The sequence below is a fragment of the Chlorocebus sabaeus genome, chromosome 13 (assembly GCF_047675955.1).
Source record: "Chlorocebus sabaeus isolate Y175 chromosome 13, mChlSab1.0.hap1, whole genome shotgun sequence".
Taxonomy (NCBI): Eukaryota; Metazoa; Chordata; class Mammalia; order Primates; family Cercopithecidae; genus Chlorocebus; species Chlorocebus sabaeus.
In genome coordinates, this window is record NC_132916.1 from 18,661,338 (window position 1) to 18,684,151 (window position 22,814).

A 22,814-nucleotide genomic window follows, 5' to 3' on the forward strand; every position below is an offset into this window, starting at 1 on the left:
GGGGACACAGAGCCAAACCATAACATTACACCCCTGGCCCCTCCAAATCTCATGTCCTCACATTTCAAAAGCAATCATGCCTTCCCAACAGTCCCCCAAAGTCTTCATTCATTTCAGAATTAATCAAAGTCCACAGTCCAAAGTCTCGTCTGAGACGAGGCAAGTCCCTTCTGCCTATGAGCCTGTAAAATCAAAAGCAAGCTAGTTACTTCTTAGATACAATGGGGGTTTAGGCATTGGGTAAATACAGCGGTTCCAAATGGGAGAAATTGGCCAAAACAAAGGGGTTACAGGGCCCATGCAAGTCTAAAATCCACCAGGGCAGTCAAATTCTAAAGCTTCAAAATATCTCCTTTGACTGAATGTCTCACATCCAGGTCATGCTGATGCAAGAGGTAGGTTCCCATGGTCTTGGGCAGCTCCGAACCTGTGGCTTTATAGGGTATAGCCAACACCACCTCCAACCATGACTGCTTTCACAGGCTGGCATTGAGTGTCTGTGGCTTTTCCAGTCACATGGTGCAAGCTGTCAGTGGATCTACCATTCTGGGGTCTGGAGGACAGTGGTCCTCCTCTCACAACTCCACTAGGCAGTGCCCTAGTGGGGACTCTGTGTGGGGGTTCCAACCCCACATTTCCCTTCCTCATTGCCCTAGCAAAGGTTCTCCATGAGGGCCCCATCCCTGCAGCAAATGTTTGCCTGGGTATCCAGGCATTTCCATACATCTTCTGAAATCTAAGTGGAGGTTCCCAAACCTAAATTCTTGACTTCTGTGTACCCACAGGCTCAACACCACACGAAAACTGCCAAGGTTTGGGGCTTGCACCCTCTGAAACCATAGGCTAAGCTGTACCTTGGCCTCTTTTAGCAACAGCTGGAGTGGCTAAGATGCAGGACGCCATGTTCCTAGGCTGCACACAGCATGGGGACCCTGGGACCGGCCAACAAAATTGTTTCTTTTCCTTGTAGGTTTCTGGGTCTGTGATGGGAGGGGCATCCATGAAGACCTATGACATGCTCTGGAGACATTTTCCCCATTGTCTTGGGGATTAACATTGGCTCCTTGTTACTTATGCAAATTTCTGCAGCCAGCTTGAATTTCTCCTCAAAAAAATGGGTTTTTCTTTTCTACTGCATCATCAGTCTGCAAATTTTTTGAACTTTTATGCTGCTTCCCTTTTAAAACAGAATGCTTTTAACAACACCCAAGTCACCTTTTGAATGTTTTGCTGCTTAGAAATTTCTTTTGCCAGATACCCCAAATCATTTCTCTCAAGTTCAAAGTTCCACAAATCTCCAGGGGAGGGGCAAAATGCCATTAATCTCTTTGCTAAGACATAACAACAGTCACCTTTGCTCCACTTCCCAACAATTTCTTCATCTCCATCTGAGACCACCTCAGCCTGGACCTTATTGTTCATATCATTATCAGCATTCTTCTCAAGGTCATTCAACAAGTCTCTAGGAGGTTCCAAACTTTCTCACATTTTCCTGTCTTCTTTTGAGCACTCCAAACTGCTCCAACCTCTCCTTGATATCCAGTTCCAAGATTGCTTCCACATTTTGGGGTATTTTTTTCAGCAACACCCCACTCCTGGAACCAATTTACTGTATTAGTCCATTTTCATACTGCTGATAAAGACAGATCCGAGACTGGGAAGAAAAAGAGGTTTACTTGGATTTACAGTTCCACCTGGCTGGGGAGGGCTCCGAATCATGGTGGGAGGTCAAAAGCACTTCTTACATGGTGGTGGCAAGAGAAAAATTGAGGAAGATATAAAAGTGGAAACCCCTGATAAGACCATCAGATCTCATGAGACTTATTCACTACAGTGAGAACAGTTGGGGGGAAACCACTCCCATGATTCAAATTATCTTCCACTAGGTCCCTCCCACAACACATGGAAATTATGGGAGTACAATTCAAGATGAAATTTGGGTGGGGACACAGAGCCAAACCATATCAGTGTGCTAATCTGACTCCTGGATTTATTATTTTCTTCAGATTATCCTCAATTTATAATGATTGTGTCAAATATTGGTTTACCCCTTTACACTGCATAAAATTTGGTAACGCATTTCAAATCAGCTGTGGAATAGTTAATATACAAATAAAATCCTGAAAATGACACCCCTTCATTCCTTGCCAAATCAATGAACAATGTTAATATGAACAGAAGTGTTTATAAAACATCACGAAACACCTATCTGACACTTAGACTAAAATGCAGAAAAAAATGACATACAATCTGAGCATATATGATTGGCCAATGTGTGCCTGTCCATATCACCCTGAACTGAACAGCCTGCTTAATAGCCTGCAATGCTTTGCACTAGTCACTAATAAATGACGGTCATATCATCTTGGTTCCGGTCTGCAAATTTATCACATGAACCAGAAACCTTCAAATATATTTTCCCTCTTTTTCCTGGGCTAGAATTGAAATGGCTGAGAGTTCTCTCTGATTCTTGTGAAAAAGATACCTAGTGTTGAAAGTTCCTATTTTTGAGAGATGTGGGCATGTGAATGGTGCATATTCTTTAGGTGTATTGTTTCTATCTAAGTGAGCACTACGTGGATGAAAACTGTATTGAAAAAATGTCACATGATTGTTTGTAACAGGTGTATCTCATTTTTTTCTTAAGGAGAGGAAGGTGATATTACATTGCAAAAATAGAGCCACAGAATTCCAGAATCATAAATCTTAAAAGGGCCTTAAGATGATCATCAAATTCAGTGGTCTTTAAAACATTTTGAGAGTGAAAACCACATTTAAAACAAACAAAAAGGTGAACCTCATGTAAAGTCCTCAAATGCAATCTGGATGAAGTCAAACTTCTCTGATTAAAGCAAGAGAAATGTTGCGGGGTGGGGGCACCAGAGCCCATTCACTCCAACTTTCCCTCACTACCCTGTGCACCTATCCTCTGGTGACCCCATGGCTTCTTCCATAATATTTGGCTTCAGCAGAAGAAAGTGTAAAAACCACTGATCTCCAGAGAATGAGAAGACAAGCCACAGACTGGGAGAAAATATTTGCAAAAGACATACCTGCTAAATGACTGTTATCCAAAATATACAAAGAGCTTTTAAAACTCAACAATAAGAACACAAACAACCTGATTAAAAAATGGACCAAAGACTTTAACAGATACCTCATCACAGAAAATACGCAGATGGCAAATAAGCTTATTGAAAGATGCTCCACGTGATATTATCTGAGAAATGCAAATTAAAACAAAATGAGATACCACAATATACCTGTCAGAATGGCCGAAATCCAGAATACTGACAACACCAAACACTGATGAGGATGTGGAGCAACAGGGACTCTCACTCATTGTTGGTGGAAATGGAAAATGGTACAGCCACTTGGGAAGATGGTTTGGCAGTTTCCTACAAAACTAAACATACTATACAATCCGGCAATTGTGCTCCTGAGTGTTTATTCAAAAGCATTAAAAATGTATATCTACACAATTACCTGCACATGGGTGTTTATAGCAACTTCATTCATAATTGCCAAAACTTGAATGCAATCAACACATCCTTCAGTAGGTGAATGTGTGTATAATAAAGTGTGTATAATCCAGGCAATGGAGTAGTATTCAGTGATAAAAAGAAATGAGTTATCTAGCCATAAAAAGACATGGAGGAACCTTACATGCATATCGCTAAGTGAAAGAAGCCAATCTGAAAAGACTACAAACCTTATGATTCCAAGTATATGACATTCTGAAGAAGGCAAAACTACGGAGACAGTAAAAAGATCAGTATTGCGGGGAGTGGGGTGGAGGGAGGTATGAGTAGGAGGAGCACAGAGGATTTTTAGGGCAATGAAATTATTCTGTATGATATTACAATGGTGCATACATGTGTCAAAAACCCTAAAATGCCCAACACCAATGCAAACTATGCACTTTGGGTGATAATGATGTGTCAATGTAGGTTCATCGGCTGTAACCAATGTACCTCTCCGGTTGGGGGTGCTGATAGTGAGGAAGACTGTGTATGTGTGGGGGCAGGGACTATATGGGAACTTTCTGTACTTGCCATTCAGTTTCATTGCAAATCTAAATCTGTTATAAAAAATAAAGTTTTTAAAAACAAAATAAAATTAAAAAATAAATAAATTTTAATGTAAAAAATGAAAAACACTGATTCAGTACAATTACTAGGAAATTATTGGGAAACTGAGGCAAAAGGAAGTGAAGGAAGTGGGGTTGCAGAGGTTACATCTGGAGGGGCTTGAGGCAGGGCTGCTAGCCTGAACTTGCCTGAGGTCGGCCAGTTGGTAAATAAGTGGTAGAGCTGGAACTAGAACCCAAATATCCCTCACTTCTGGCCCAGTGCTCAAAAGCTACACAAATAATTTCCTAACTTCAAGGTTTGTGAGAAACTAGAAATGACTGCCAATAGACTCGCCTCCAGAGATATTTGAGAAAACTAATAATTTTCCTGGAATGATTTAGAAACAATTCTGCATTTCAAAACAGGGTGCAGGATGGTGTGGAGAAAGGAAGAAGTGGCAGTGAACTGGCATCTTCTAAGAGTCTCTTTAATTAAGGATTTTCACCAAAATGTTGACAATGGTTACTTTTGTGTGGTGAAATTATGATTTCTTGGGAGATTATTTTGCTTGGTGGCTTTTCTGTATTTTCCAAGTTCTCTGCCTTGGTCATGCATTACTTTCGTAATTTGGTGGAGGCAAATGCTATTAAAAATACAAAATCAAAGTCCCTTTCATTCCTATTATTTCACGATCTTCGTCAACACCCGGACTGTTGAGAGGGAAAATATGGCTGATGAACAGATACTCCAAAGAAAAAGGAGTTTGCTGTACGGGTATGACTTATTACTATTTTCATAATATTTCTATCATCCTTAAGGCTGCTCCCATTTCTGAAACTCTTCAAGGCTGGTCGTTTTAGCAGGAAGTGGAGCTAACAAATTTGTAACCAAAGCATCTGTGAATAATGTTCTTAGTTGGAAATACCTCTGGCATGTCATCACTAGCCTGAGCTACACATGCAAGTACAAAAGATCAGCTTCAAAGATGAACAACACCTCATCCTCAGAGGACTTGCAAGATGCTAAGAAAGCATGGCACTAAGATTTTTCTAGAAGGTGCTGAGTGTTTGGCTTTCACTGAATGTGAAGGCTACATTATCGAACTCAATGATTAATACTTACTATTCCAGGAGAAAGGACAGATGTGTTGCTTATCAAGATGAAAGTGAATTTCGCATTCTGGGTTTCATCCATCACTGTTGCTTCCAATTTTAAAGAATAAATAAATGTTCCCCTGCCAGTCCCCTCCTGACATTCATGCATAGCTGTCCTCAGAGCTAACTACCTGTTCCAACCTGGACCATGAAGCCCAAGTGTCTGCTTTCTGTTGCAGAGAATCTGGAGAGTAGACTGCACTTGGTCCTTCGGGCCTTAGTGGGATTAGACAGGGCACTGTCTGAACCAGCAGCTCCTTGATCACCAGAGAAAGGCACAGCTAGGTGATAGCACAGCCCCATGTTCAGTGCCGGGTCCAGCAGCTTCCTTCAAGCTCATTACTGACCAGGGACTGTCAATCACAGAAAGCAAAAGAAGTCTTTGGAAGAGGTTGTCCTTCCCTAGAAAAGTTTTTAAAGAGAGATACACTCACAACAAATCAACCCTCCTCTTTCTTAAAATATCACTTTTTAAAAAATCAGTGGCAAAGAGTCCAAAACAGAGGATAAGACATAAAATGCAAATGCCTGGGGAGCTTAGACTGCCTGAAATAAGCAGTTCATCAGCACTGTGTCCGTGCAAGTCACAAAATTTAAAATGAACATAGCAAGCACCTATATAGATACGAAAATGAAGAAAATTCTCTGAAAGAAGATAATTTGTTTCAAAAGGAGATGTTTATAATAGGATCTATGTAGAAATTCCTGACTGTGGCTCTTTTAGAGCAGAGGGCAGTGGCTGAGCGGCGGGGAAGCTGTCTGCCCTCTGTAACTCTCCTCTGTCCCATGGCCCACATTGCATGATAAGGTTACATTCATGTGAATGCTTTCATACACTCTTGGTAAAAGTGAAATTGATAAAGTTTCCTGGGGCAGTAAGCAATATTTATCAAGAGCAGGCAGTATGTATCAAGAGCGGTAAAAATGTTTATAACCTTTTCACCAGCAAATCAATTTCTAGCAACATATACAAAGTAACAATGAAAAGTGAGCAAAAGATTATGAAAAGAACGCAAAACAAATGTTATTTATAATCCTGAAAGAGAAATCACTTATGTGTTTAACAGCATCAGATTTGTTGAATAAATCATGTTGTATCCTCATGACTGATTATACAGTTATTTAAAAACTTATTTTTAAAGAAAGTACGGGTATATAATCCTAATTAGAATACATAAATATAAATATGAAAATATGCATACACAGTATGGATGGAAAATAAAAGAGTACCTAATACAAATCGTTAGTTTAAGTAGATATTGTTCTAAGAGCTAACTTGTATTAAAAATAGCCCTATGAGGTAGGCACTATTATAATCACTATCTCATGGGCAAGCAAACAGAGGCACAAAGGGTTTAAGCAATTTGTCCAAAGTCAGACAGCTAAGAAATAGCAGAAAGGGATTTGATCTTGGAATCAAAGTCCCTCGTTCTTAACCCTACACTCTTTCGCAGTAAGATAATCAGAACATCAACATGGTTGGCTAACGTCAGGTCGTTTTGTATTTCCTTAATTTATTATTTTGTTTCCGTAAATTTGGTAAAAATATAATTTAGTGAAAACTATTTTTATATTACAATTTTATATTTAAGAAGAACAATTTTCTTGTTATATCTGCCTTTATCATCAGATGATGAGGTCTTTGAGGTAGGAGCTGCCTTCCTAATTGTTACCACTATTGATATGAGCACAGGGTCACTATTATGAAGTTGTCCCTAGGTTCCAGGGAGCAGCCCCTATGCCTCACATAAACCACACCGTAGGAACTACTACTCTCTCTGTTTTACAGATGAAGCAAGTAAAGGCAACTTTATATTTCTACCACTTAGCACAATGCCTGGAAAGTAGTAAACACTCAATAAATGGTGATCAGGCTAACAAACAACAGTTGACAAAGCCACAGACATCACTCAGTTCCATGGAATATTGCTGTCTTTCTTATATGCCAGAAGAAAAACACAACCTAAAAAGCACATCTAAAGTAAAAACTAGAGAAAATGGAGCTGAATCCACCTCAATCAATTTCAATCTGCAAAAGCAGCCGTGGGCCCTCTGGGAGAAAGTGCTGGAAGAGGTGGAAGCTGGTGGAGAGCTCAATGACCCCATGGGGCAGGCCATGCAGGGCAAGATGGAACTCAATGCAGGGAGTTTGCTTTTCCATCCTTCAGCCCAAGAGAAGCAGTTGGAGGGAGCAATGGGGCCATCAGTGGCAGATGCAGATGTACATATTCTCACTAACTGCTGTGATTTTGGTCTAGACTCAAAACTTTACAGAACAGTTTGATGTTCCATTTCAATTTTTCAGGAAAGCATACATATTCTATTATGTATGAAAGCATAAATATTCTATTATGTATGCTTTGAATACCCATTGAACAATTCATAGTATCTTGCGGGGAAAGAAAAATTCATTAAAAAACAATTATTTTACTTTTGGGCTCAGGAAATAAGTGGAATTTTGTTGTTGTTTCCTTAAAGTTTTCTTTAGTTCAAGTTTTAAAGTCTTTTAGACTGTAGTTCAGTATGCTGGGAACAAGGACAGAGGGAGGGCATCTATGGCCTTTCCAAATATATGGACTGATTGCAGCTCCAGTTCTTTGATTAGAGCAGGGAGGCCTTGACTTCAAAATTTTGGTAGGATATTAGATTGCTGAAGATTTTTTCCTTTGAAATAGAGAGTACAACAGAAATGGTGATATTAACTTAGGTTTTTGCACTGTCTTATACATCACAACACTATCTTATACATCATAACTATAAGGTTGACAGTACTGCTTAGAAGTAGTTAGAGGTCCAGTGGCTTGATGAGACATTCACTGGTAGTTTAACGTTGTTGCCAGAAATTCCCTTGTGTCCTTCTGACTCCAGCTAATCCTACTCATCCTTGAAATCATCTTCATAAAATCAGTAAAACCAAATTACTAGGTTTTAAACAAAAGCATAAGCTTTGAACAGAAACACAACTAAGCATTAACCAGCCTGCCCTATAGCCCAGAGGTCCTCAACCCCCTGGGTTGCAGACTGGTATCAGTCCGTGATCCGTCAGGAACTGAGCCGCACAGCAAGAGGTAAGTGGTGGGCAAGTCAGCATTACTACCGGAGCTCCGCCATCTGTCAGATCAGCGGTGGCATTAGATTCTCATAGTAGTGTGAACTGCCCATGTGAGGGATCTAGGCTGTGTGCCCCTCATGAGAATCCAACTAATGCCTGATGATCTGAGGTGGATCAGTTTCATCCTGAAGCTATCCCCCACCCCACTCCACCCCATCTGTGGAAAAATTTTCTTCCATGAAACTGGTACCTGGTACCAAAAAGGTTGGGGACTGCTGCTATAGCTCACTTTCTTATAGCCACTCATCACTTCGAAGTCACGTAGCCCCTGTCACAAAGTCCTAACTTCTATAGATAACATCTTTGATGCTAAAAAAAAAAAAAAAAAAAAACCCTCAAGTTTGCCATTTTGAGATATTTTTCAGATCCTGCATTCCAATGCGTTCACTGCTGCCAGCCAGAGTGAGGACCCCCTCCAAGGAACTGACCCAGTGCAAGAATGGAGTTTCTATATCCTTATCTCCTCCCCTATGTCCTAACCAATCAGTTACCCCCAGCCCCTCAGCCTCCTTCTTGCCAGAACTGCCTTAAAAAGTCAAGTCCCAGACTTTTTCGAGAGGTGGATTTGAGGTTTCCTTGACTCCTTATTTGGCGGCCACACAATTATTAAACTCTTTCTCTGCTGCAACTCCTGCTGTTTGCTGTATTGGTCTGTTACCGTGCAACATGCCATCAAGCCTGGTGGTCCGATAATGTCCTCGTCACTCAGCAAAGGATCAGTCCTCAGCTAAGGACTCCTTTGTTGGGTCTCTGCAGCACTCAATGCTTACTTTCATTACAACCCTGAACTCATAATATTAAAATAATTGTTTAACTATCTTTGCCTCCTACCCAATCCAGTCCAGGGAGGAAGTGGACTTTACTCATTTTTACATGGGCAGTGCCTGGCACAGTTCCAAGCATGATCAGTGGCTCCCCTGCAGTTTGCAGAATGGGTACTTTTGTAATATACTAGAGACTTATTTTATTTTAGTGGAAATTCAATTATCTATGCCAGTAGTTTTCAAACTAGGTTCCACACGCTCCTGAGAATTAAAGATGGATTCTCATAGGTCTTTAAATTGTCTTTAAGAATTTTAAAATTATATGCTTTTGTCTTAATGATATTCCAAAAGACACGAAGACATTAATATCAGAGTGTTCTGCATCAATTAAGACAATGGTTCTAAATCCTGGTCACAAATTTTAGACTTGGAGGATGGTTTTAAACAAATGTTGATATTAAGGTACCACTCTGGGATAATTACATAGGAATCTCTGGGTGTGGGTGCTCATACAGAGATTTTTCACAGAGTTCCCCTCCCCCATGCCCCCAGATGAATTGTGTGGTCAGTCTTAAGACACACCAATCTAGATAATCCATGGATCCCTGAACTGTTTCCTAAGTAACACATTTTTCACAGGTGCTTATGAATGCCTTAGAATCTAGCAGTTATATTTTAAGTATCTCAAATAAATACAGAACAGAAGCAAACAAAATGCATAAATGATGTGTTGCTGCCAAATCCAAATGACGGACGTTGCAGCACACTGGGCGAGCAAAGGTTTTGGCACTGTTCTGAGTGCAAGCAAGTGCTGGGAGAGCCCAGTTGGGGCCACATGCTGTGCAGCCTCCAATGTCAGATGCAAAGAGGCCAGGAGTCTGCCCCAGGCATGTTGCAAACAGCAACTTAATTACACAAAACATTGTTAGTATCAGTTTTCCTTTTAGTTTATATTTAATTTATGAATTTGTTTTGCTTTTATACTTACATAAGAGCTATAAGCATTTGCGGTTTATATTTGGTGCAGTTGTCAATTTAAGTAGAAGACACAGTCATTCATATTTAAGCAACATTGGCATACTAAGAACATTTTAAGTCACCACTGCGGGAATCAGGTGAGCATCTTTTCCTTTTGTCTTAAAATTTTTTTGAGATGGAGTTTTGCTCTTGTCACCCAGGCTGGAGTGCAATGATCTTGGCTCACTGCAACCTCTGCCTCCCAGGTTCAGGTGATTTTCCTGCCTTAGCCTCCCGAGTAGCTGGTATTACAGGTGCCTACCACCATGCCCAGCTAACTTTTTGTATTTTCAGTAGAGATGGGGTTTCACTATGTTGGCCAGGCTGGTCTGGAACTCCCGACCTCAGGCAATGCACCTGCCTCAGCCTCCCAAAGCATTTTTTTCCTTTTAAACTGGGTCCATACATTATTCAAACTTAATGCCAATTTACATAATGTCTGGACCCTAGAGAAGGTAGGACAAAATGGTCATCAAATCGAGTATCTGGGAGATGGCAGTCCCCTTTGTTGGTTCTCTTGAGGACACAAAATGATAGGCAGCTTCTCCTCCTGAGGTTCTGAATGTGAATGGAAAATGGCTGCTAACATCCAGAACAGTGCAAGGATTTCCTGTCTTTCAACACCTGCTGTCTTTTTTCACCTCCCATGAATTCACGCTAAAACTCCCCACATTTCCCCCAGGCTGCAGGCATTTGGCTGGTTTTCTCGGGTCTCAGAAGCTCCAAGAGAGCTCTGCAGCAAGATGCAGGACCAAATCCACACCATTTGGGACCTGAGATGATTCTATTCACAAGAACATCTTCAACATAAGAATGCAATCTTTTAACCCACAAGGACAGGAGTGAAACTCTCCCGCAGAATTTCCACGCACGACTTGATGTATTACCTGCTAAGAAGAGCAGAGTAATTTCTTTCATAGTGACAAAAACTAAGGCTTAGTATTTGGAGGGCATAACATAAAAAGCTCAGTAACACTCATGTGCATCTACTGTGTGCTAGGCACGGTGCAAGATGCTTTACTAACTGGTCATTCTTTCAATTGTCACAACAATTCTGTGAATTAAGTATCATCATTTCTATTTTTTAATTAGGCTCAGGGAAGCAGCTCATCAAAGGACATCGGTCATCCCCCTTCTGCCAAGGAAGTGGCAGAGTTGCCTCTCTTGAATTCAGTCCTCTCTCATGACAAAGTCCATGCCATACCATGTTGTCAGGAAACTAACAGGGGACATGAGGCTTGCTTAAGGCAACACCAAAAGTTGGTAGCAGAGAAAGGCTCCAAAGTTGAGTGGCTGCCTACAGAATACAGTCAGCCAGAGAAGAGACAATGAACCGCTTAATACTATGAAGTGCCATTTCTCTCAAAATAATGACAATAAGCAAGCTCCCTGGAGAGGAAGCTTGGCATTACAAAGGACTCCAGAGAGAACAGAATCCAATCTCCAATGTGACAACAATGGGCATACCTGACAATGTGTCCATTTACAATTTCCAAGGGCTGTTCCTATCAGAAACCTTCGACTGTAGAGAATGAATGATTTTCAATGTTTACAGTCAATATGTTTAAAAAATGTTCTTTCGTCTAAATACAGGGACTCTCTGAATCATTGTCTTATTTCTAAACTTAAAAACATAAACGCTCCGAGTAATTGTCTAATAATATAAAGTTAGTGCAAATAATCCAGATCTGGAGAGAGAAAATAATCTTTGTGATGAGAACTTGTTATAATTAACTATGAAACAAATACTTCCTTGACCAGAGAGTGGCTTCTGATCAAAGCAAACAGAATGGCATCGGCTTCAGCATCCTTCGTTTCACGAGGGCACCATCATGGCAAGACATGCCACATTAACAAAGCATGACTAGATGGCAGATAGCAGCTGGCACTGCTTCGTGTTTATGTTTAACATAGATGTTCCTGTTTGACATTCCATAGTCCCATTTTTGCTAAACACTAAAGTACACATTTTAGAGATGTTACCATAATTCTTTCTCCTATCTTGTTTTCCCTTAACTTTTCACGTGGGGTATTTAAATGTCTATGAATTTTGACCCGTATTCCCCTTTATTATTCCATCAATTGAAAGAGAAATGTTGTCTGAGGATCAGTTTGGGATGAACAGGTGAGCAAAGCTATAGCATTTCAAGAGCATAAGACATTCCCAGGGGAACAAGTGGCCCTGCTAACAGTGATGCAGAAGCTAGCAGCACACAGAAGGCACCTGGGTAACTGAAGAAGGTTTGTGGAGTCGGGAGAGAAAAAGAGGAACTGCGGTTGAAGAGAGGACAGAGGGCTGGAATCACGGTCTGGCTGGTTCTCCAGGGAGAGAAATAGATAAAGTTACCAGGGAGAGATGTGCATGAGGCTCTTCAGAATTAAATATATAGAACTGTGGTCAAAGGGGTTCGGAAAAGAGGTAGAAATCATTATTAAATTGAATGTGAAGGCCAAACCAAATACTTATTAGAGAGTATAGATTTTTACATATAAAGCTTTGACATATGAATTTTTCTGAGCCTTGAGGAACATTCACTGAAAGGGTGGTTTTCTGATAGAAGTGGGTTCTGAGGGGTTATGAGGTTAAGCAAAACCACAGCCCACTGATGAATGATGTGCCTACCCATGAGACGCCACAGCAGTTCACCAGAGAGTTTTCATCAAGATCTCTCAACGGTAAGTTCTAATCACAATCAATTCTTTTCCACAAGATAAATGTTGCTCTCAATTTTCTCTAAATCTAATTACGTGGCATAATTAACAGTCTCAGGATAACAGCTATGGTGGTCTCTATTGTTGGTGTTACACTGGAGTCCCCACATTTTTGTATTGTAAGCCTTGCTAAAGGCCTTTAAGCTAAAACACTTCATTACACTGAAAAAAAGGCATGAACCTACTCCATTTAAGCCAGAGATTCTCATCGGTGATGATGATAGCTGTTGTTGACTAAGGGCCTACTGTGGTCCATGAACTGCAACAGACGCTTCATACACAATTTCCCCCTTATCCACAATAACCCAAGGAGATGGGTCTTGCTTTTTCCATTTAATAATTTGATATCATCTAGATCTGTGGAGCACTCAAGAGCATGATACATTTCAGAATGGTAAGAACAGATGGGAAAAATGAGGACTTTCCAGGTCCTCCTGGCCATGTCTAGCAAATAAGCATCTATTAAATGACTGAATGATGTAACATCTGTTGACAGTCCACAGGCTAAACAGACTGTGAAGAATCCAAAAAAATACAAATAGTTTATAGGGAGATTAGGAAATATGTGCATAAAGAGTGAGAGAAAAATCCAGGTTAACATAAAAAATGCAAAGAAAAAAATTCCACACAACAGTAACATTCTTTTTTGTGTATGTGGCACAAAGTCCATAGTAGGAACTCAATAAACATTGAATTATTTAATATATGAATGAAATCAACCAACTAACCAAATGCTAGATTGTGTGGTAGTGACTCTAAGAATTGAAATAGTCTAGAGAGGAAATTTATTAGGGACTGGAGTAGTGAGCTGGGCCTAGAAAAATGAGAAATATTTGAATGATATACAGGAAAACTGAATTCCCACTGGGTACAAGAGATACCGTGGGCAGGCCCAGACCCTCTACCATGGCCCGCTTTGCAGCTCCAGCTCCCATCCTTTCTCTACAGCTGCTGCTTCGTAGGCTTTTGCCTTGAGCCCATCGCTTCTGTTCCGATTTGCCCTACACTTGAGCTCTGCCCAGCTAGTTCTCAGAATGTCTTGAAGTTGGCATCTTTGGATTAACCAGGAATGCCTCTGTCCTTTGGTGTGGAGTGGAAAAATAAACAATGTGTGTCCTATGGATGATTCTGGGTTTTTGCAAGCAAAGTAATAAATTATTCTAAATGGGGCAGAAATGATGACGAATATCTCCCACTCCCAAGCAGCTGTGAAGATGGCTTCCCATGGAAATTTTGGCATTGGAGAGACCCTCTCCAAACTTCCAGAAAGACATTCCGAGCAGGTCCTCACAACAACCTTTCAATTCCCCTTGTGCCTCGGCCACAAAATCGGGGCCAATATAAACCCAGCCTACTCAGACCTTGGCGACTGGGGCTTAACACAAAACCCTGGGTTCCTCCATACACTGAGGTTTTGTTTCCCAGGCGTCAGAAAGGCATCTTCTAGCTCAGGTTTCCTGAACTGTTTCCAGCTTGGCTTCTGTCAGAGATTCCTGGAGTCAGAGCCACTTGGTAATTGGTCTCATGATAGGTAAAGCTGCCCCATATCAGAGCCATGAATTGGTTGGACTTTTAGAAAAATACATATCTCCAGTTGTGGGGAAAAATTGTTGATTGTGGTATGACCACATGCTTCATACGACCCGTTGCTTTTTTTATTCGAAAAAGGCTCCTAATGCTACAGCATTGTGTGTCAGAGTCTTGCCCTCTTTGATGCTGTTTTTCAGGAACAATAGGAGACACAAGGAGCCCTGCTCAGCAGCAGATCCGCTTTTCTGCGGCACAGCTCACTTTTATAGGGAAAAGAGTGGTTTCGCTTTGTACAGGGTTGAGAAACAGCTTCTGTTTGCTTACGGCTCTCCTGAGCCAGCAGTACCGTCCTTGATAGAAAAGAGGAACTGCCAACTGCTGTGTTATCTCACGAAAAAGACAACTGTAAACTATGTCAGCATACAGTGCCTTGTATTTCTACAATAGCGTTTCTGCCCTTCAAGAGCAAAGAAGTGCACAGAAGATCCTAAGATATAAGTGAAGGAACAAGGACGGAGTATGAAACTTTAACTAGTCTGAGAAGGAGGCAGACAGGGGCCAAATCCTGCAGTGGGAAATACAGTCTTGAGGTTTGGGTGCCAGTCTTTAATAAAATACTTTCTTGTGAGGGCTGAAAGTTTTTCCCCCGGGTTGTAAAAACCCTGGGTCTATGAATCCAATGTTTTGATGGCAAAAATCCTGATATTTTTTGTAGAATAGTTTAAAAAATTCACTCTGTCATAGGAGCAGAAACAAAACAACAATGCAGGGAAAGTCTATATGGATCTGGAGGAAATATTTTTGATTACCGAGATCAGAGCATCCGTTATCTGGATCATACAACTCTGGCTAATTTTACTTCCTGTCTGGGGTACTTTTTCTTAGTACAAGTGCGGGGTGGGGAGTCTTAACACTTAATAGACCTGCCTTCCCTGAAGTTCCCAGATTGCCCACATGAAAGCTGTCAGCACGCGCCAGCCCTCCACCAAAGAAGGCACAGGTTTAGGACCTGGCACCATGTAGCCGAGTGGCACTGCTCCCAGAACTCTCATCCAATAAAGAGCCATTGTGGGATCTGGACCCTACAATGTACAGGACAAATGACCGAAATGAAAAGCACAATGCACGTGAGTGGAACCAGAAACTTGAATGGAGTGGTAATCACTTCCTTAGTGCGGATCACATCATTTATCATGGGACTTCATTCTGTAATTCAGTCCTTGCCTAGTGTAATAGCACAGATTTCCATTTATCAGTTGATAAGTGAGAATGATTACTGTGATAACCATTAAGCAACACAGGTTACCAGTGGTGGTGGGGAAGGGAAATGGAAAATTGTCATGGGAGGTGGGAAGGGATCAGCACTCATCAGAAAGAGACAAAAACATCAGAAAAGAGAAGGAAGGGCTGATTCCATTAAGCAGCACCATTCCTAGCAGTGGTGGGGAAGAAAAGTGAAAAATTGTTAGGGCAAGTGGGAAGGGATTGGCACTTATCAGGAAGAGACAAAAACATGTGCAAAGACAAGGAAGTGCTGATTCTCTATGTATGTGATCAATACAAGCTGCAGTTGAGCTACTGAAGAATTTGAGACTATGTCTCATGGCATAAGAAACTAAGTCAGGCCCAGGGCTTCAAAATGGCTGTGATTTCTATGTGAGAATGAGGAATGAGGCACAACGTGGAGTGAGAGGCAGGAGGAAAGGTGGATCTTAAGGGGAGTTGCTGTACAGCTGATACCCAGTGTGAGCTTTAGGTCCCAGAGGCTGTAGAGCTAGAGCTTAGATCCAAATACCAAGAGGCTGGGAGGAGTCAGTGCACTAAATCAGGCTGAACCATAGTTTCCATCTGGGTGACACAGAGTGACTCTTTCTTTATACAACAGCCAACCTCACTACATTAAAAAACAAACAAACAAACAAAACAAAACAGATGTTGCTCTTAGCTAAGCTTTCTCAAGCAAATAAATACAAAGGGGCAGTAGAATTACACTTCACAGAGCAAATGGAAAATGCTCTGTCAGCTGGACGATTTATTGCATTCCACATTCTTCTGTTTTAGAAACAGGTTTTTCTATCTCTAAGCCAACTATATTTTTAGCTAATCAGTTTTGACCAGAAACATGGTCTGTCTCAAATAACCCTCTTTCTTTACTATCTGGAGCCTGGAATTGGTCGCAATTTCTTAGCAGAGTTACTTGGTCTACTTATTTTCAGACATAATACAACTATCAACGAACATATGTCTATATACATGTACCATTTGAACAAAAACATCCTCATATCTGTGAAAGCATACAAAAATTTCAGCTCAAAGGCCATTTGATTCAATGCCAAATTACAATTTTTCATGCGTCTATTCGGCTAGCATGGTTCTACCTCTATAAGGAATCTGCAATGTTGGTAAGTTATTTTAAATGTGTGTCAGTAGTTTCTTTCTATTTATGACATTATGCCTTTGGAGTGGGTAGATTGTATCTGGTTGAAAAATACAAATAAATATTTAATCCAGCATTGAGTTCTCTCATGTTATCAACTCACCAGAATTAAGCAAAATAATAGATTTGAGGCACACAAACTCCTCTCCCTGCAGATTCATCATGCGGAACCGAGATGATGTGGCCAGCAACATGTCAAAGATCTCCACCATGCCCTCTACACATTTTCCCTGGTTCCTGTGAAAACATAGCAAAAACAAATAAAAAGATTAAAAGACAGAAAATCTTCCACAAGACATGAAAGGGTTCACATTCATAAAAATCCACTGGTTCTAAATCTTTAACAAAAAACTATCAGCCATTGTCTTCATGGAGTATGAACATTCATTTGAATTCCAGAAGGCAAAACAAAAACATCATTTCCCATCCATAAAACATTCTCATTTCAACTTCTTAGAAGAGGTAGATAGTTCAGTCCTCAAGTCTGCCATGTTAAATATGGAATTCTTCAACCTATGGGTAATTGAAAATGATGAAGATTTGGATAAATGATTTATCTAATACACGTATATTGATCTGCTACTATATTCTAGACAATGTGGTAGTTCTGGGAATAAAATCAGGGCCTCGGCTCAAGATGCTCATGGCCTTCAACTAATATAACAAGTCCTGATAGATGTGTTTTGTGGTACTTTTGAAGTACAAGAACAACTACAATAACTATGGGCTATGGTTGGGCTGAGTCCCTTGGTGTTGCAGGGGATGGTGTGTAACGATTCACCTAGTAGGTGGCATTCGAGTGGACGCTTTAAGATAATGTAGGGTTTCATCAAGCAGAGGTGTGAATGCCTCCTTGGAAGAGGGTCCTAGACATGTGAGGAGGAGCATGAAAGAACATAGAGCAGTGTGTTGGAAGTCAGGAGGTGGCAAGATTAATCTGGGAAAACAGAAAAATGTCAGATCATGACATTTTTAGAAGTTCAGGCTTTTAACCTTGGCATCAAGAATTTAACATTAGTAGTTGCAACTATTAAATAAGCAAACCAAAGGTTCATAACATGCCGTACTTAAAAACATGTGTCTGTATCTTTTCCATAGGGTTGTTGAAGAACTTAAATGAGATACTATACACGAAAGGAATTCATTCTTTTTTTTTTTTTTTTAATCACAGGTTGAATTTTGGCATGATGTGTTTGAGGGGGTTAGAAAGAAGCTAAAATATTTTATGCATGCACAGATATAGATTTGTGAAATATATAAACAATTAAAATAAATAAATTAAAACTAAACACATTGTTTAGCACCTTGTTTTGTTTCTAGTTAATAGATCTTGGAGTTCTCCATCAACTTTTTTTGACAGCTCAATATGTTTTCACTGAACAGAATGCTAAACTTTCCTTAATCACTTCTTTCTTGGGTGACATTTCTTTCTTTTCAAGTATTTTGTTGTTAAAAACATTTCATTCAATGACTATCCTTATGTTTATGTCTTTGGATACATATACAGATAGCTATAGAATAAATTCTTAGAAGTAGAATTGCTAGATAAAAGGGCTTATGTATTTTAAATTTTGATATTTCAAACATTGCTTTCAAATAGCTTATACAATAGACTGTTGATAAGAGAACATATTTGTAAAGGTTTTCTCTAAACTGCCTGCTCTTGTCCTTTGCACATATTTTTCTGTTAGATGTCATTGTCACATAGATTTTTAAGAGTTCTTTAAATACTATAGTAATAAGCCATTTGTCATATGTATTTTTAATTGTTTTTCTTATGGTTTTTTTGTTTTTTCTTCTGATTTTGTTTCTGGTATTTTCTTCTGCAAAACATTTAATAGAGAATTAAATTTACCGAATGTTTCATTTATGGCTCTAGAACATTACGTCTTGCTTTTAAAAGCAAAGACAAATAAAAAATTTACATATAATATATATAACATAATAACATATAAAAATTATCTTATATTTCCTTCTAGTATACTTCCATGTTTTCATGTTTAAATTTTTGATCTTCTGGGGTTTATTCATTTGTATAACAATTTTATTGAAAGATAATCACATAACATATCATTTGCCCATTTAAAGAGTGTGAATCAATGGATTTCAGTATATTCACAATGTTGCACAACCATTTTGGGGGATTTATTTTGGTGTAAGGTATGAGAAAAAGATCCAATTAATATTTTTTCAAGTAGCTCATTAGTTTTCCATCTTTTTCACAGAGTTCTTTTCTTTGACTTAAAAAATATTGATTACTTCTGATATATTCATATACTTCTTACAAGTGACCTCTAAGATTAGCATTATTATTTCTATTTTCCAAATAAGGGGATTAGGACTCAAGATTGTTACGTCAAATCACATTGCTTACCAACCCAAAGAAAGAATTCCAACAAGAAGATCTTCTCTGTCTTTAATTCTTGCTCTACTTTAATTCATTCAACAAGATTTACTGAGAGTCTATTACATGTTAGTCCTTATACTCAACATTAGAGTACCAAGAAGAAAACCATGGGCACTGTCAATAAAGAGATCTAGAATGGGAACAAGACAGACAAGGAGAAAGCCAGGTGCAAGACACAGGAAAATGTCTAGAAAGAGAGCTTTTTGCGTCTAACATCAGTCTCCCCAGATTCAACCCATCTCAATATTGAAGCAATTGTCATCTTGTTCCCAAATAAAGTGAAATGAGGTTTTTTATGTAAAGTTCATGGAATGGAGTGTGGTACACAGTAAGGACCACCTTTAAGTATTACCTATAGATATACTGATAAATACATGGATATGTCAAGGGAGAGGTTGGCCTTTTAACTTGAAGGAGTCAGAAAAAAACTGCCATGTGCATTTTGCTTTGACTATGAAAATCTGGATGCATGGAAGCTCCATAGAAGCAGAGCAGGAACTTCGAGAGGTATGCTGCCCAACGTGGGGCTGACAGAGTGCTCACACCAAAGGCTCCACTGGCATTGAGTGGGGAGAACATACTAGAAGTGGGTTCTTCTTGTCATGGAGTTGAATTATTTTTTAAGTAGTTCATCTTCTTTCTAGTGAAAAAATAAACAAGGATAGGGGAAAATGTTTGGAGGATGAAGCTTTAAAAATAACAACTCATAGCCAAAATAGAGAAATGTTCCTTTCTCAGTATAAAGTCTCTGTTTACTTAACAGACTGCACACCAGCAGGGGAGGAAGTCTCAGTGTGGGAGGGAGCCTGTGTTCACCTGCTGTGAGCAAAAGTTCAGTTCAGAAACTGAGAAAGTGGAGACTTAACAATTCTCCTTTCTTATTGTCCTTTTTCAATCGTCTCCCATAGTTTCCCATGAAGAGCTCATTCCTGACTCTTCCAGCAAGAGTATATTTTTCTCAGCCTCTTCTCATTGGATATCCTGTTATTCCTAACCAGCAATTATTACTTGTCAACAATATAATGCTTGCTCTACAGCACACATTAGGAGCTGTAGACTGCACTCTCAGGGATGGTGTATACTCCAAACTCTCAATTCAGTTCTCACGTGTGTGGGTGTGTGTATGTGTGTGTGCATGTGTATGTTCCTTTAGGGGATGTGGAGAGGGCATATGTTGACTATGAATCATAGACATATTATGATAGGAAGACCCCAGAACCTACCTTCCATGCAAACACATGTGCTTCATGTTTTGGTGGTGTGCATCTGAACTGTGAGGACTTCTGGGAGGATAGTCAAAGCAATGAAGCTGCACTTTTCTAAGCAGTGCTGTTTAGAGGCTACAAGAAGTTTACCTTGATATACTCTTACGAATAAAATCACTGTGTTTTTCAATGGGAGCAACTTAGTTGGTCTAAGCACTTTAGCGAATCCACTATTTGTATAATAAGTAAAAATTACGTACTTTGATGACTCTGATGATAGTTTTGTTAAATTATCCAAATGTTGCCTGAGTCTCAATGACTGGCCAATTATGTGGTAACTATGGGTCTCTCACTAGCATTTTTACAAGGGGAAAAGGCTTGCCACGTAAGCTAGTGAAAAAGAGATTTGTCAACCTACAATCTGGCACAAATCTATGTGGACTTTGAAAATGAGATAGATACTTGTCACCTGCCTGATGCAAAGAAACTCTTCAGTGTCTACTGAGGTCATTATGCATTGTGGTCAGGGCTTCATTTTCAAAGTCTAGACAAAATACTCTATACTAACTTCAAGGAGCAAGTCAGACTAGAGCATTTAGCTCAGTTTCAGTGGGTATGGATGGATCGCTGGCATCAGAAATGGGGTGATTACTACAAATCTGGAGGTAACATGACTGTAAAAGACAAAATTAGTCTAAATCCATGAGGTGCTCCTGAGGCTGAGAAGCATGTGGGGTATGGAAAAACAAGATTTATTTTTAAAGGAAGCACACAGCTCCAGTCATAGATCAGGAGTAGTTTATCGAGCAGACCAGCCTATGACTCCCGCTGTGAGACGTGACAGCCTGCAGTGATGAACTTCTCTACGGATTATGTCAGTCTGGTTTTCAGAGCACCTCAAAATCCCCTTGTGGGGAGCCTTGTTCTGCTACTTATCCTCTTCAAATGTGGTCCATTTGCACTTAAGTAATGGGGGAAAGAACTAGACTTGACAGAGCATTTGCTCGTGGCATGTTCTGGAAGTTTCTCCTCTATAAAAATAAAAGCCTGTTTTTCAGAAGCCCTAAGGCATCTCTTCCTCCACATGGAAAATAAAGAGCTCTAATGAGGGTGTGCAGACCAAACCCTCACTTGTATATCTTCAAAAATACGCCTTACAAAATGTAAGGTTGCCCATTAGCATCTCTTCGTATAAAAGGAAACTGATAAATGGAAACTGAGAAAACCCAGGGGATCAACATAAGACATTTAATTTAGCTGTCCTGAAAAAAAGTACAATATGGTTTTTAAAAGGTAACAAATTAAGATGCTATTCAAAATCAATAGTGGTAATATTGGATGTATTTAAAGAGCTTCTTTATCTTCAACACTACAAAATCTCTCAGCATGTGCTCAAAATGCTGAGACTCCATAAATATTTATATGATCAAGAGGTTTACATATGCAGCTCTGAAGTATGGAAGAAAGTGATGAAGATGGAAATTGTAAGTGATATATCTTGAAAGATGCAAAATTTAAAATGAAAGTTGTTTAGACTCTTGAGTCCAGCTGCCTGGGTTCAAATCTTGATGCCACTATTTACTAACTTTGTGACCTTGAACCAATTACTTAAACACTGTGTGTCTGAATGAGTATATAGACAGAAACACCACATTGTACTGTCAGTTGCAATTAAGCCATTGGGATTTGATGGTTGTTTGATACAGCAGTTAGCCCATGTAAATTAAAAAAGAAATTGGTACTGGAAGTGAATACTGCCATGAAAAATGTTTACTTCCTAATGCCAGGTAGGAAGAAAACATAGCAAGCTAGGAAGCCCTGTTACAACATTGCAAACTATCTGCTCTGAAAGAACTTGGCAGGTAGACTACATGCCTGGGGAGGTGGCCAGAATGAGACCAATAGTGTGTAGTGGACACACTCTGGCAGCCATCGGTAAGGTGTTGCAAGAAAGATGTGAGATTGGGCAAGAACTGAATGGTTCTCAAGCAAAAATGGAAGGGAATGGAGCAAGATCAAAGATAAATGGCCTTATAAGATTGGAAGAACCAACAGTTTTTGGCCATGAAATATTAAGAGACAAAATGTAAAAGGGTCTTGAGCATGGAAGACCAAGTAAAACTTTTTTGTTTACAAAGTGACTTCATCTTGTGGCAAAGGGTGAGAGCAGAAGGGTATGTCCTCACCATCCAAACTGATTATTTCAAGTAGTCTCAAGCGAGTCACCATTAAGTCACGAGGGAAAGGCCGAAGCACTAAGAGGCGAACAAGAATATCAGGCTCGTTGGCGAGGACATGAGGAAAAGTGAACCCTGGCACATTGTTGTTGAATATGTAAATTACTAAAACCATTATGGAAGTACTACAGAGGACCCCGCCCAAAATTAGAAATATAATTATCAT

General features: G+C 39.8%; 1 protein-coding gene across 15 annotated transcripts in view; it reads right to left on the reverse strand.

Moving 5' to 3' along the window:
• Positions 1-22,814, reverse strand: part of ESR1 (estrogen receptor 1) — a 458,483-nt gene that overhangs the window by 82,270 nt on the left and 353,399 nt on the right. For all 15 annotated transcript variants that reach the window (XM_073022349.1, XM_038000576.2, XM_008007598.3 and 12 more), the window contains one exon: positions 16,903-17,036. In XM_073022349.1, the coding sequence (XP_072878450.1) occupies positions 16,903-17,036 (134 nt within the window). The remainder of the gene's footprint in view (positions 1-16,902; positions 17,037-22,814) is intronic.